General features: G+C 36.1%; 1 protein-coding gene and 1 long non-coding RNA gene across 7 annotated transcripts in view; one reads left to right on the top strand and one right to left on the bottom strand.

Annotated features, from left to right (window-relative positions):
- Positions 1 to 710: 710 nt before the first annotated feature.
- foxf1 (forkhead box F1) lies at positions 711 to 4,727 on the bottom strand. Its single transcript, XM_039763395.1, has 2 exons — positions 3,382 to 4,727; positions 711 to 1,407 (listed from the first exon to the last, which is right to left on the bottom strand). Exons 1-2 carry the CDS (start codon positions 4,364 to 4,366, stop codon positions 1,247 to 1,249), a joined length of 1,146 nt encoding a protein of 381 aa, XP_039619329.1. The 5' UTR covers positions 4,367 to 4,727; the 3' UTR covers positions 711 to 1,246.
- A 720-nt stretch (positions 4,728 to 5,447) lies between these two features.
- The window catches only part of LOC120535499, a 51,794-nt gene continuing 44,858 nt past the window's right edge, over positions 5,448 to 12,383 (top strand). For all 6 annotated transcript variants that reach the window (XR_005634913.1, XR_005634912.1, XR_005634908.1 and 3 more), the window contains exon 1: positions 5,448 to 5,676. This is a non-coding gene — a long non-coding RNA (uncharacterized LOC120535499). The remainder of the gene's footprint in view (positions 5,677 to 12,383) is intronic.

Raw genomic sequence — 12,383 nt, 5'->3', positions numbered from 1 at the left:
TTATAGTTGTTTCTAACAGTTTCACTCGGTCTGCATGCCAAAATGTTTCGTATATAATACATTACTGTGTTGTATTTACAAATTTAAAATTGTCAGAGACTCACTTAAGAAATTACATTTACAATTTATACAGTGCAGAGAAAAATAACATGACGTGTAAAAATACAGATAAACACAAGGAAATAAGTCATATATAAACTATACGTAAATGAAACCTGGTAACTTTTCCAATACAACACATTCTATAAAAATAGTCCTTAACGGCAAATATTGCCTGTAAATAAAAATCATTCAATATTGTTACTTAGAAGCTATCGTGTCTTTAAGGTTAAAAGCAAGTATGCTGAATAAATAATATCTCATGGACTTTAGGAAAAAAGTGCCTTCATTTCTTTGCAAAGGTAATTTGGGTTCATTAAGCTAGATATCTGCTTTAGCTCATTAATAAAACAGCTTTTTCCGATGCCTGGATTTGCCTTGTATTTAACAGCAGTAGGTGGGTGGCAAAAAAAAAATGTAAAAAAAAATGGCGAGTTTGCAATAAACCTTTTTAGAGATGGAATACAGTCAGCAACTCGTATCGGAGTTTTTTTTTTACTTATATATAAGTAAATAACAGTAAGTATATACAAACTTGTGTACTGGTATGTTATATATATATATATATATATATATATATATATATATATATATATATATATATATATATATATATATATATATATATATGCACAAAAACAGTACGACACGTTCGTAAAGTCTATTTAGCACAGATACAGGTACATCTGTGAATTTATCTGCCAGCAGAATCGTGCAGTACCAAAATCCTGATTGTCGGGCTTTGATTTCAAAAGTCGCTAGTTGCACAATATGCGCAGTTACTTGATTGTCTTCAGTATTCAGTCATCACGGTATTTCACGTCTTGCGTGTCTTTTGCCTCGAGCAAGTCCGTCCTCTTTGCTGTGATCTGTCCCGCTGGTCTTTTTCAACTGTCGTAGATGATATTATTTCAGAATCTTTCTTTAGGACTTTTTTCCTTAGCCAACCTTTCTTCAGATAAGGCATTTACACGAACACAACTGATTTTCAGTATTTTCTCGCAGGTAATGTAATTACCTGTACTGTACACACATTACGGTCACTGCTATTTGGATATTACTTCTAAAAGATTTGTACTAAATGAATTGCTCCCGTTAAGAAAGGATTTTAGTGGCTTCCACTGATAATTGGTGTCCTTTGTGACAATCACATAACACATGGCTTAATGTCCTGATATGCCACTTGTTGGTGATAGTAAGAGCCACTGCCAGTCGAATGCATTGCCGAAGATGTCATCGCGTTGAAAGAGAAGACAAATTCTTTTCGATCGCACATGTTGGGTGACTGTGAATGATACCGCGGGATACCTGTTAATGAAAAAAAAGAATAGTTTCTGATATGGTGACAGAAAAGACCAAAATCCAAAGACGATGAATCACCACACTACAGACAAGGGTTTCAACTATTGTAAAACACGGTGCTTATTTAAAAAGCTGCGTATTGTAACGTCTTAAAAAATAAGTGTTAGTATTGTTATTGCTATTTTAAGTTATTTGCTGATAACGTACACTTTATATTCCCTAAGTACCCTATTTAGGCTGTTAAATAAAAATTCAGGAACGGTCTTTCATTTTTTAGTAAAAACTGGAAGTGTTACCCCCTTTTAATGCTCAAAGCGTTTCTTTACGGTCATTTTTATAGTATAATAATTCTTTTGTAAACATATCCTGAAATATGCATTACTTTTAACCTTTTCATTAATTTTCATAACTTACCAGTCATGTACCAAAATAGACTATTTCCTTTAAATAACGAAAGAACTTAGTAAGGTATAAGTTAAATAACTAAATTTCCTTACGCTTGACCTTTTTAAAGAATGATATTGGACAAAGATATTTAAATACAAATCTCAATAATTTCACTATACTGGTTCTCGGCTTGTGACATTTTGCTGCCAACATATAAGCTTGCCGGAGACCCCGACCTATAGGTGAACGGGTTGGAAGATGGAAGGTTGGAAAGATAGATGGATGAACTAATTCAACTATTGCATAGCTGAAACATTGTGATTAATCGCCATATAAGATGAAAGTAATCCTAATAATGTATCAACAGCTAATCGATTTTAAGTTCGGAATATTATGGAAATGTAAATTTCTATGTTCAAATTTTATTTAACAATGATCATGTCAAAGATCAATATATAAAATACATGTCCTTTATATGCGTTCGTATTTGTTCAGTTGGTTATTCTGAAAATAAAGAATATGGTGGTCATGTTATGTATTATTATTATTATTTATATTAACATTATAAAGCTTTATTTAAAATGGTATCTTTTTCGGAGAAATTTAACATCACTGTGTGGACAAACTTGCACGGGCGAACTCTGCCTAAATTAGAGGAAATGAGAGCAAATCAGAATAATAATAAAAAGTCTGATTGCTAATAGTTAAGAAAAGCAGAACTAAGAACAAATTTTACACATCGCCTGCGCTAAATAATGACCAGGAATTATATTACTTTGCAAAATATGGGTTTGATTTTGTTTTAATTGACAGCGGAGAGGACTGTCTAGTTGCACGCCATTTAATCCCCCCAGACTGCTGAGTGCTCAGGGGATCCCCGTCTGGCTTCACTGCTGACTGTTGTTCTTGCCTCTGGATTGGCACCCTCTGTAAACACTCTCCCTGCAGAGATGCCCCATGCGTGTTTTCTTTAACCACCTACAGGAATGCATTAGGAAAACAAGAGGCAGGGTTAAACCTTCTGTTTATTATTTGGACAAACCCCTGCCCAGGACAACCAGGACAGGAAGCTAAAGTACTTGACTTCCGCGGGTATTGGCTAATTAGTGGTGTCTGCTTCTAGATATTTGTCCTGGTCATTTTGTTTTCTAATACCTCGGACCGTTAAACGTTATTTGTAAAGGTCTGACGGTCACTGTCTTGACCGCACCTCATATTATTGAAGTTGTAACGGCGTGATAAGTAACAACACAGATTAAGGTTTAGTAGTTTTCTTCACAAATGCTCTCATAAACTAGGGACCACCAATATGGTACTCCATATAAATAAATCCTTGCTTCTATTTAAGGTCCATTTCCATGGAAATTACCGAATGTTACTAAATGGCAAAATCTACAATTAAGGCATTGTATTATTTTACGAGTGATGGCATGGCTACAGTAATTTTTAAAAATGCAAATGCTTTTTCTTAGCAAAATATACTGAGGTATTATATTAACTAATTATTTCCATTTGCACAAGGCTTAAGACTTCATATTTCTAGATGAGCAACAATGACCAAATTCGGCCCTTTAGTTCTTTAAAACTACTTACCTTGTAAGTCTGTATTATGGCCGTTCTGGTGAAGATACGACTGGTCAAGCGCGTGCGTTGAAAGACTTGGCTGCAATGGATTTGTCCCGGGGTTGCAGGGTGACAGGGACTGCTGTTTGATGTAGGACGCTCCGTTATTTAGAGCTGAAGAGGCCGAAGGGGCCCAGGCCGAGGCCGAGCTAGAGTACACTGAGTGGGGCTCCATGACACCGCCGCTGGTTAGCAGAGGCGAGGCCGGCACCGAGTTGTCATGATGCGTGTAGTCTCCAGCTGATGCGCCGGTGCAGCTTCCCATATAGGAGTGCCCAGTGTTCGCTGACAAATGTGACACAGAGTGGCCCCCCAAACCCATTCCTTCCACGTTGCTCGTCAAGTGACCGTTCATCATTCCAATCCCACTGTCTAGAGACAGGCTGTTGGGCGGACAGGTAAGGGCACCTCCAGTACCCTGGAAGTTGTAGGTGTCTGGGAGGTGATTGAATCCTAGTCCGTTCATCATGCTGTACATAGGTTTGAGCGCTTGGCATTTTCGCCTAAAGCCCCTCGGCCGTCTTCGGAAGGAACCCTCCTCAAACATGAACTCGCTGGCGGGGTCAATGGTCCAGTAGTGACCCTTTCCTGGTCTACCAAGACCTTTGGGGAGCTTAATAAAGCATTCGTTTAAAGATAAATTGTGACGCACTGAATTCTTCCAGCCTTGGTAGGAACCTCTGAAAAATGGAAAGCGACTTTGAAGAAATTGGTAGATCTCACTGAGTGTCAGCCTTTTAGTCGGTGAACTCTGAATTGCCATTACTATCAGAGCAATATAAGAGTAAGGAGGCTTTTCGGGTCGCCGGATCCCGGCGTTTGTTTTCTTGCTTTTCGTAGTGGAAGAAGCTGTCTCCATGACGGTCGTTTGGCTGTTAGGTTTATCCGCAGCTGTAGACATCGGGCTGCTCTGGGCGGGGGTCTGGGATGAAGGTTGCTGAATTTCCGCCGTCATTTACAAAATCCTCTTTTTAGGGCAAATTTATGTTCGTTACCTGAGCTTCAAGCTAGCGGTTCAAGTGTAAAAAAAAAAAAAAATCAGAACTGTTATCAGAAGAAACCGCGTGCTGCTGATGCCAAAGAGAAAACCAAACAAAAACAGTGCGTGGGAAAAAAGAAAGAAAGAAAGGAAAAAAAAAGTCTGGAACTCCGCGTTCAAGTTGCTTCCTCTGTAACTGACGTTTCTGAAAAGTTCTGCCGCTTTCAGCGTAGCTTGCCGGGTGGCTCCTTTAATTTCCAGTGCTTTACTCAGGGAATCGCCTTTCATCGGTTTAGGTCTGTTCTCTCCCTTACAGGGGAGCTCGCCTTTTACTTATCTCTTGTCATCGGCGTCTTGTGCACTCTTGACAGTCAAAGACGTAAGAAGCGACCGATCCCCGCCCAGTCCCCCTCCCACACAACAATCTGGGGTGGGCTAAAGCGAGCTAACCGCAAGTGTAATTCACTAGCTACGAGATGCATTTCTGCTTTTGCTTTTTTATATTGTTTCTCACAAATATTTTTAGATAGTATTTGATTGTGTTGTTGGCACCTTAACTTATAATAGAATACACTGATTACAAAATGCAACGCACTAAATGTATTTATCCAGGCAATGCTGCTAAAACACCAGACCCTTCTTGTTTTGTTAAAGCTCTGTGGGGCAAATAATCTCTTTTTGATGTGAACAGAATTGAGTTGAATTGTCTATATATAGGTTGTCTCATCTTAACAACGTAACATTCTCAAACCAGTTTGTTTTGTGAAATTGCAATTATGCGTTGCATTCTGTGGCCTATAAGCTATAAATTAGTGCTTGTAATACCTTGTGTAAGTGCTTAGGGTACATGGTGCCTTAAAATCTAAAAATAATAACAGCAACAATACTAATAAAGTGTTTAAAAATCAAAGAATGTGTTAACAGAGAAGGGCATATCCATTCAAATGTCCAGTTTCTGATTTCTTTTCAAGATAGACAGGAACATGGGCAGGATGTTTATACTGCAAAATGTAAACATATTCGCTGGGCTTCTTTAAATAAAAATGCAGGCAAAACCTCCCGCTAGATCTCCTAATGCCCCTTTCTGATCCACGTAAAACATGCCATCTTTTACTCTGTTTAGTTACTTACGCTTTAAAAATAATGCATGTTTCAGTCTCTCCCCAGACCTCGTATGCATGAAAAGAAAAATCAAATCAGCTCCACCTCTGCGGCGTACGGAAAAACGGAACCCAAACGGGCATCTGACACTTGCATTGTTGATCAGATATCACTGACAATCAAAGGTAAGTCACTTTCAAGGGCTGGCACTTTCCTCCAAGACAAGTGACGGGATTCACAAATTGAGTGTCACTCTGTTCCCATTCGGACTTTTTCGTTGCCTGTCAGTTCTAAGGAGGGTGGGGATTTATGGGCTGTATCAAAGCGAAGACCTCTGGCGCCTTGTAATTGTATTAACCTTGCTTAAGTGCTGCAATTATTATATTTGTAGGTCGGACTCAAAAAGTTTTTTAAAAGCATGCTTTCACGACATTTGTGTATACGACTCAATTTCCCACGCTGGAAATGAGGAATCGGATTAAAATATTCAATCTTGAGAAAAGGTGAAGTGTAAAATGTTAAAGGAATACATATAAAGCATGACTCAGAATATAACAATCGCGTAAAAATATAAACATGACTAAAGTTCAATTAATTTGTTTAAAGAAGAGTCAGTAGTTCGAATGAAGTGCCATACTGCTTAATGCAAAAGTTTAGGATTACTTGAAATTTTTTCCCAACATTTAGTAAATGGAAAGTACGTTACTATTATTACACAAACTCTGGACTTTTAAAATCGAACCAAACTAGTAAGGTTCATTATTCGCCAAATATTATGCGGCGTGTAAACGAGTATTTATTCATGTATTAATCAATATTAGACGTTTCCTGCAAATGGGCCCTTTCATAGCACAGAAGTAAATACGGTTTAAAGTGAAATTCTAATTTGTAATCCCCAAGAGGGTGGAAATGTTCTTCCTAATCAGCTCAGCAGAACGTTGGGCCCGCGGTGCTTTACAGGCGACGACCGCTTCGTTTTGACCTAAAGCCCACAAACTGAAGAAGTGATTTGTTAGCTGAATTCATTCATGTTTTAACTACCTGAAGAACAACCTAGATAAAACTACAACTATATAATGTAATATAATATAAATGTCTACTATTTTCAATGAAATTACTAAACATTTGTTTAATTCGTTTGGCGTTTTCAAGTAAAGAAATCCAATAAATGTTAAATGCTGCAATTTTTGTAAAGTTGTAAACTAAAACAATTCAGTTTACATAAGGCTTACGCAACTTTAAGAAAACTTGAAAGATTTAAATGCAATAATGAAAATTAAATACAGCTCAGCGTTTCTGTTTGTTACAAGATGCAAATATAACAAATTTAAACTAAGCTAATATGCAAATGTATAATATAATATAATATAATATAATATAATATAATATAATATAATATAATATAATATAATATAATATAATATAATATAATATCTTCAATAAAACATATAAACCCTCCTTTGCTTCTTTTGGCGTCTATAAGTAATCAGTAAGTGTTACCCGATGCAGTTTTCAGTTTTTGCAGGTCTATCTATCTATCTATCTATCTATCTATCTATCTATCTATCTATCTATCTATCTATCTATCTATCTATCTATCTATCTATCTTTTATGGTTTCTCAGTTCAATCTTGTTTCGATAAAAGAAAAATCCGCCAAACGGCAAACCGTAATAATAAAAATTAGGGAGCTTGTATAACAATCGAATTTACAAGAACTTTACAATGAGTGTTTTAACTAGTGAAACTTAAAATAACGATTATAAAGCCCGATAAATTTTCCGATTAAACACTGCCATTTAAAAATAAGCTTACCCGAAGGTAATGATGACAATACTCAATCGGGCTTTGTTGTTTATTGACAAAATTTCTAATTAAGAAAACAGATTGTATGGAGAACGCACTACAGGTATAATTACACATATATTAAGCAATTGGTTTTGCAAAGTGGTCATTGTATGAAGTGAGTGTGTAACCTGAGGACAGCCATGTATATAGGTACTATTTTCTTAAGTAGCCTGTGCACTAGGTGCCCCCGGTTGCATGAGGCCAGTCCATTTATCAGTGGTGCAGACCACCCAGCGTGAGGGCAGGGGCACGGGCAGGCGCGCGCCCCTCTCTCCTCTCCCTGCTTTTAATTAACGCTGATGACTTCACTCCAAGAAGACCCTGTGACAGATTTCGCTCAGACCCTCCCCGCTCGTTCTGCCTACGCACTGCAGACCATATAGTCTTTTCAGTCTTCTGCAAATTGATCCCCAAAGGTTTACATAAACCAGAAGGGGAGTGACAGCACTAATTCCACCCGTTGGTAAAAAACAGAAGATTGGCATTTTGTTAACTTGTAAATGTTCCAGCTAAAAGGTGTTGACAGGACAGAGTAATATTTTACGTGCACTTTGGACAGCTCCTTGGCATTGGCAGAGCACGAACAAGATCCCTCTAACCGAGATTAGTCCCTGTCATATACCGGGGGCTGACTATTAATTAATACACACATTGTTTACTGAAAAATGCTTTTAATTAATGTTTGGAACAACTGAACTTTAAAAATGCTGTAGCAAGCCAATTGATTTGTCAGATAATATGGAGCAGCAATAACATTGTATCTAACGATCTATCTATCTATCTATCTATCTATCTATCTATCTATCTATCTATCTATCTATCTATCTATCTATCTATCTATCTATCTATCTATCTATCTATGTTATTTGTCTTCTTAAGAAGTATCATTGTAGTATATAAAACAGGCTGCATTTGAAAAATGTTCGGTCTCTTCAGAACTATAAGGCATTAATCTCAAAAACGTTTCGCATCACTGTTTACATATTACAGTTTATGTGTTATTTCTAGTGAATGTATATGCGTCTATACATTTGACACATGCCCTTAACATTAAGTTCATTTTTTGGTCATACATAAGTATTTTTTTTCTGACAGAGCCCCAAGGTTACCCCTTTCCACTTGGCCCTTTAAGCTGAAAGCACACATTTTCCATGACGTTTTTCAATGAAATATTTGACAACATTGCATCCCTCGGAATTTACAGCCACTTCGCTGAAGGAATTTTTCAATCTTTGGCATTAACGCTCGGATATTAGTCACTAAACTGACTTGCATTCCAGCTAGCATCATTAGTTTTAGAGGACATGCATTTGCAGGACCTTCTGAGGTTCGCTGGAAAGTTTGAATTAAGTCAAATTATGAATATTAAGTAACGGTAACTTTAAATCAAACGCCATTATTGCGCCATAATGCAAAGTTGTTTTTATTCTCCGTAAATTTCTTTCCATTCAAATAGGTAAAATAAAATTAACAACATAATATAAATGTAACTTAAGCAAAATCGCATTGCATTATTGTGAATAATCTAACATTTTCACTCTGAGTTCTTTACTTCGCAAATTGTCTAAAATATTGCCATTTAAAATATGTTAAAAGAGTGAGACATATAACGGTTCCACCTTTTTGCTTTAGAGGGAGTAAGATTTAAAATCAGCAATGTAGTTTAGTATTGCTCAGTATAAGCTCAAGATGTGAAGCCGGAAAAAAAAGACAATAATAGGGCAGAATAATTTACGAGACACGCTTTTCAAGAATGGTTATTCGCATTCATTAACTTTAAGATACCATGCCGCACAGTAAATTTTTTAATAATATTTCAATGTTGGTGTGGTTGTGGTGATGGTGATGCATTATCTAACAACACATTCACAAACTCGCTTCTGTTATTCGTTATGTAATATATTAAATGATCTCAAACTTAATGCAAGACTATACGCGACAAAGCAAGTAACGTGTGAGCAATTCTAGCGACTGATCACTGCTGAAAATTAACTTGGAAATCAATCGTTTCTTTTTTATTGTCTCGTAGACGAGCATTTCGAGTTGAAATGCTGTTATTGCCATATTTAATAGGTCGTGTCACGTGGTATATATACCCTTGTACTTTTTTTCCCCAAAAATAAACTCATCGCATCACCCTTTATCTTTCTATATTACCATTTGATTAAGAGAACTCGATGGAGGAAATTAACTTAATTTTTTGGAGACCAAAGTAACATGTAACAATGATTTATATATAAAAAAAAAAAAAAATATTCCCAATGACGAGCCGACATTGACATTTTAATAGTAAGAGAATCTAGTAAAATTTTGCAAAGTACTAAGCGTAAGTCCGTTGTTTTTTCATGTGTGTGACGAAGAATCGAAAACACGTACACTTATTTATTAAAATAGACAGACAGAAATTCCTTAAAATAAGGTGTAGGACTTTTACATTTAATACTCGGCTTATGTCATCTGTTAAATTACACAAATTGGTTCAATTGTTTTTGTTTCCGGGGTGCATTGTGCACTCGAACCTTTTGTGATATCAGAAGCACAGAATGAGACCCCTTAAATATATTTTGCCTATAGTTTTAAGCATTTGGTTTCGTTGCTGAAAAATAATACTTAAGAGATAATTATCACATTTCTTCGACATATTCATTGGTCACGGGGTATGCGGAAATGATTCTAGAACGAAAAACCGCCTGAGCCGTCACTTTCTTCTGGGCACTTCACTCACTGCATGTGATAATGCCGCTATAGTGCTATATTGAATGAATGAATGAATGAATGAATGAATGAATGAATGAAATTGCAACAATATTTTTTGTCGTACCTTTTACTGTATAGCAGATAAAATAACCTAATTTATAGGTGCATTATCACTAACATGTTGAGAAAAATATTTCCAATTACACCTGCAAAATACAGTAATTGTGGCATATTATGGCATATAGGATTCCGTCATTAGCGATCGATGTTACATGTAAATTTTTGAAAACCAATCTTTCAGAGCGCATAGCACATCCAGTAGCTTCACCATTTAATGTGAAAATGAAATGCTCAGCAAATAATAACTTTTCTTTCGTTTTGAAAATGGCTGTTTTACCTATACGAAATAACACATTTTATTAAAGGTATGTTAGAAAACAAATTTATGATAAAGTTTGTGAAATTGAATAAGTGAAAGAAAGGCATCAGTTTAGAATGTTGGTGGCTAGTCTCTGCGTGCGTGCGTGTGTTTCTGTGTGTGTAGGTGTGTGAGGACACACTCGTTCACACACCGATACTCTTTCATACAAACTGACACTGGGTCTCCAGTTAACCTAAACTACGTTTGTTTACGGTGGAAAGTCGTAATCCATCCGAATTAAATCTGTAAGAGACATAATGCAGAAATGTCACGAAGTTCACACCGCCACCGGACTATTGGAACCCAGGGAAAGCCACCGTTAGACCTTGAGCCAAAGTGCAGCCCTAGAACTAAAATGCTCTTTATGGACGGAAAGTTTAAAAAAGGGTGTTGTTGTTGGAGGTAGCAGGGGATTTATTGCGTTAGCTGGGTTATAAATACACACAAGGATATAATTTAAATGCTTCCTTTGCAAGCAGGAGAAAAATAGGTAGACGTTAATTGCATAGTACGGCCGTATTTCAATCACAGGTTCTAGTTTTATTTGCTAAAGATTAAAAAAGGGAGATTTTCACACAAGGGTTTTTTTTTATGTTTACAAAAGCAAAATATGTCACAGCGAAAGTAAAATAATTTATTTACATTAGAGTAAGTTAAAAGGGTGAAACAGACAAGTTTCTAAAATATAACATTTTAATGCGCTATTGCTAAACTAATAAAACCATCAGGAAGATTATGCTGAAAGTTTTAAGACCCTGCTCAGGAAGAAGCGGGTTTAGAAAATGTATGGAAGAATGGATGATACAGCGCAGCGCATTATAATATGCATTTATGCCGAACGTCTAATACAGCTAAATATTAAATAAAGGTATTCAGTTTAAAAGTCATCATTTGCTATATCAGTCCTTTTAATTGCCAGTCTTAAGTAGCAGGCTGCAGTTATGCTGGTGCAAAAATCCGGTAACTTAAATCAATAGCAGTTATATTTTGTAAGTATTACCCGAAATCTGTAATATTTGCAACATGCCTGGAAAGTGAATACAATTTAAAGAGAGATAAACCAGTTTAACGTTGTGTTTAAAAATATATGCCTCTCCATCAAAAACTTAACAACCCACAGTATTGTAAAGCTCACAGTACAATATAAAAAACTGTCCAATGAATGCAACGTTTCAAAGAGAGAGTTAAACATATTTAATAATAGAATATCATGTCAAAATATTAAAAATCAAAAAGAGAGTTTCATTTGATGTAATATTTTTTGGGAAGTTTAGATATTTGCGTGGATTAAAAATCAAGAAGGGACTATTTTTTGGGAAGGTTAGAGAAAAGCCAAGCAAAATGACACCTTTTATTGGCTAACTAAAAAGATTACAATATGCAAGCTTTCGATTCGCTACTCAGGCCCCTTCTTCTGGCAAGATGTAATCATTTGCGTTTAAAATTAATATATAATGGTATACTATCTATCTATCTATCTATCTATCTATCTATCTATCTATCTATCTATCTATCTATCTATCTATCTATCTATCTATCTATCTATCTATCTATCTATGCACATCCGCACAACTCCTAGACTGTCGCATTTTGTGGTGCTTGTTTCTTTTGTCCCCATGCTGATTCTTAGAAATGTCTTTATCTTCGTCCTCAGACACATTGCATTGTTGTCATATAATTGAAAACAGTAAAAAATCATCGCCACTCCTTCACCACTTTTACTTACTTGGTAGGTGGTCGTGTATATTTTTGTTCAAGTGGTGTATATGTTATTGAAAAAGGATGGGATTACAAACAGACCACTGATTACACTCATTGGCTGCTGGATTGATTTAAAGTGTATGGGTACCACCCTTTATGCATTCACTATTACCAACATTTTACTCGCTTTTGAAATTCCTGTTGATATTAAGTTCTTTTTACTTGT

The sequence above is a fragment of the Polypterus senegalus genome, chromosome 9 (assembly GCF_016835505.1).
Source record: "Polypterus senegalus isolate Bchr_013 chromosome 9, ASM1683550v1, whole genome shotgun sequence".
Classification (NCBI taxonomy): Eukaryota; Metazoa; Chordata; class Cladistia; order Polypteriformes; family Polypteridae; genus Polypterus; species Polypterus senegalus.
Note: the sequence above shows the minus strand (reverse complement) of the source record. Positions and strands in the feature narration are given on the sequence as shown.

Excerpts from the sequence above, each read along its gene's own strand:
- foxf1 (XM_039763395.1), bottom strand. The coding sequence starts at position 4,366 with ATGACGGCGGAAATTCAGCAACCTTCATCCCAGACCCCCGCCCAGAGC. Across the intron at positions 1,408-3,381 it reads CCATAATACAGACTTACAAG|GTATCCCGCGGTATCATTCA; the intron begins GTAAGTAGTTTT and ends TTTCATTAACAG.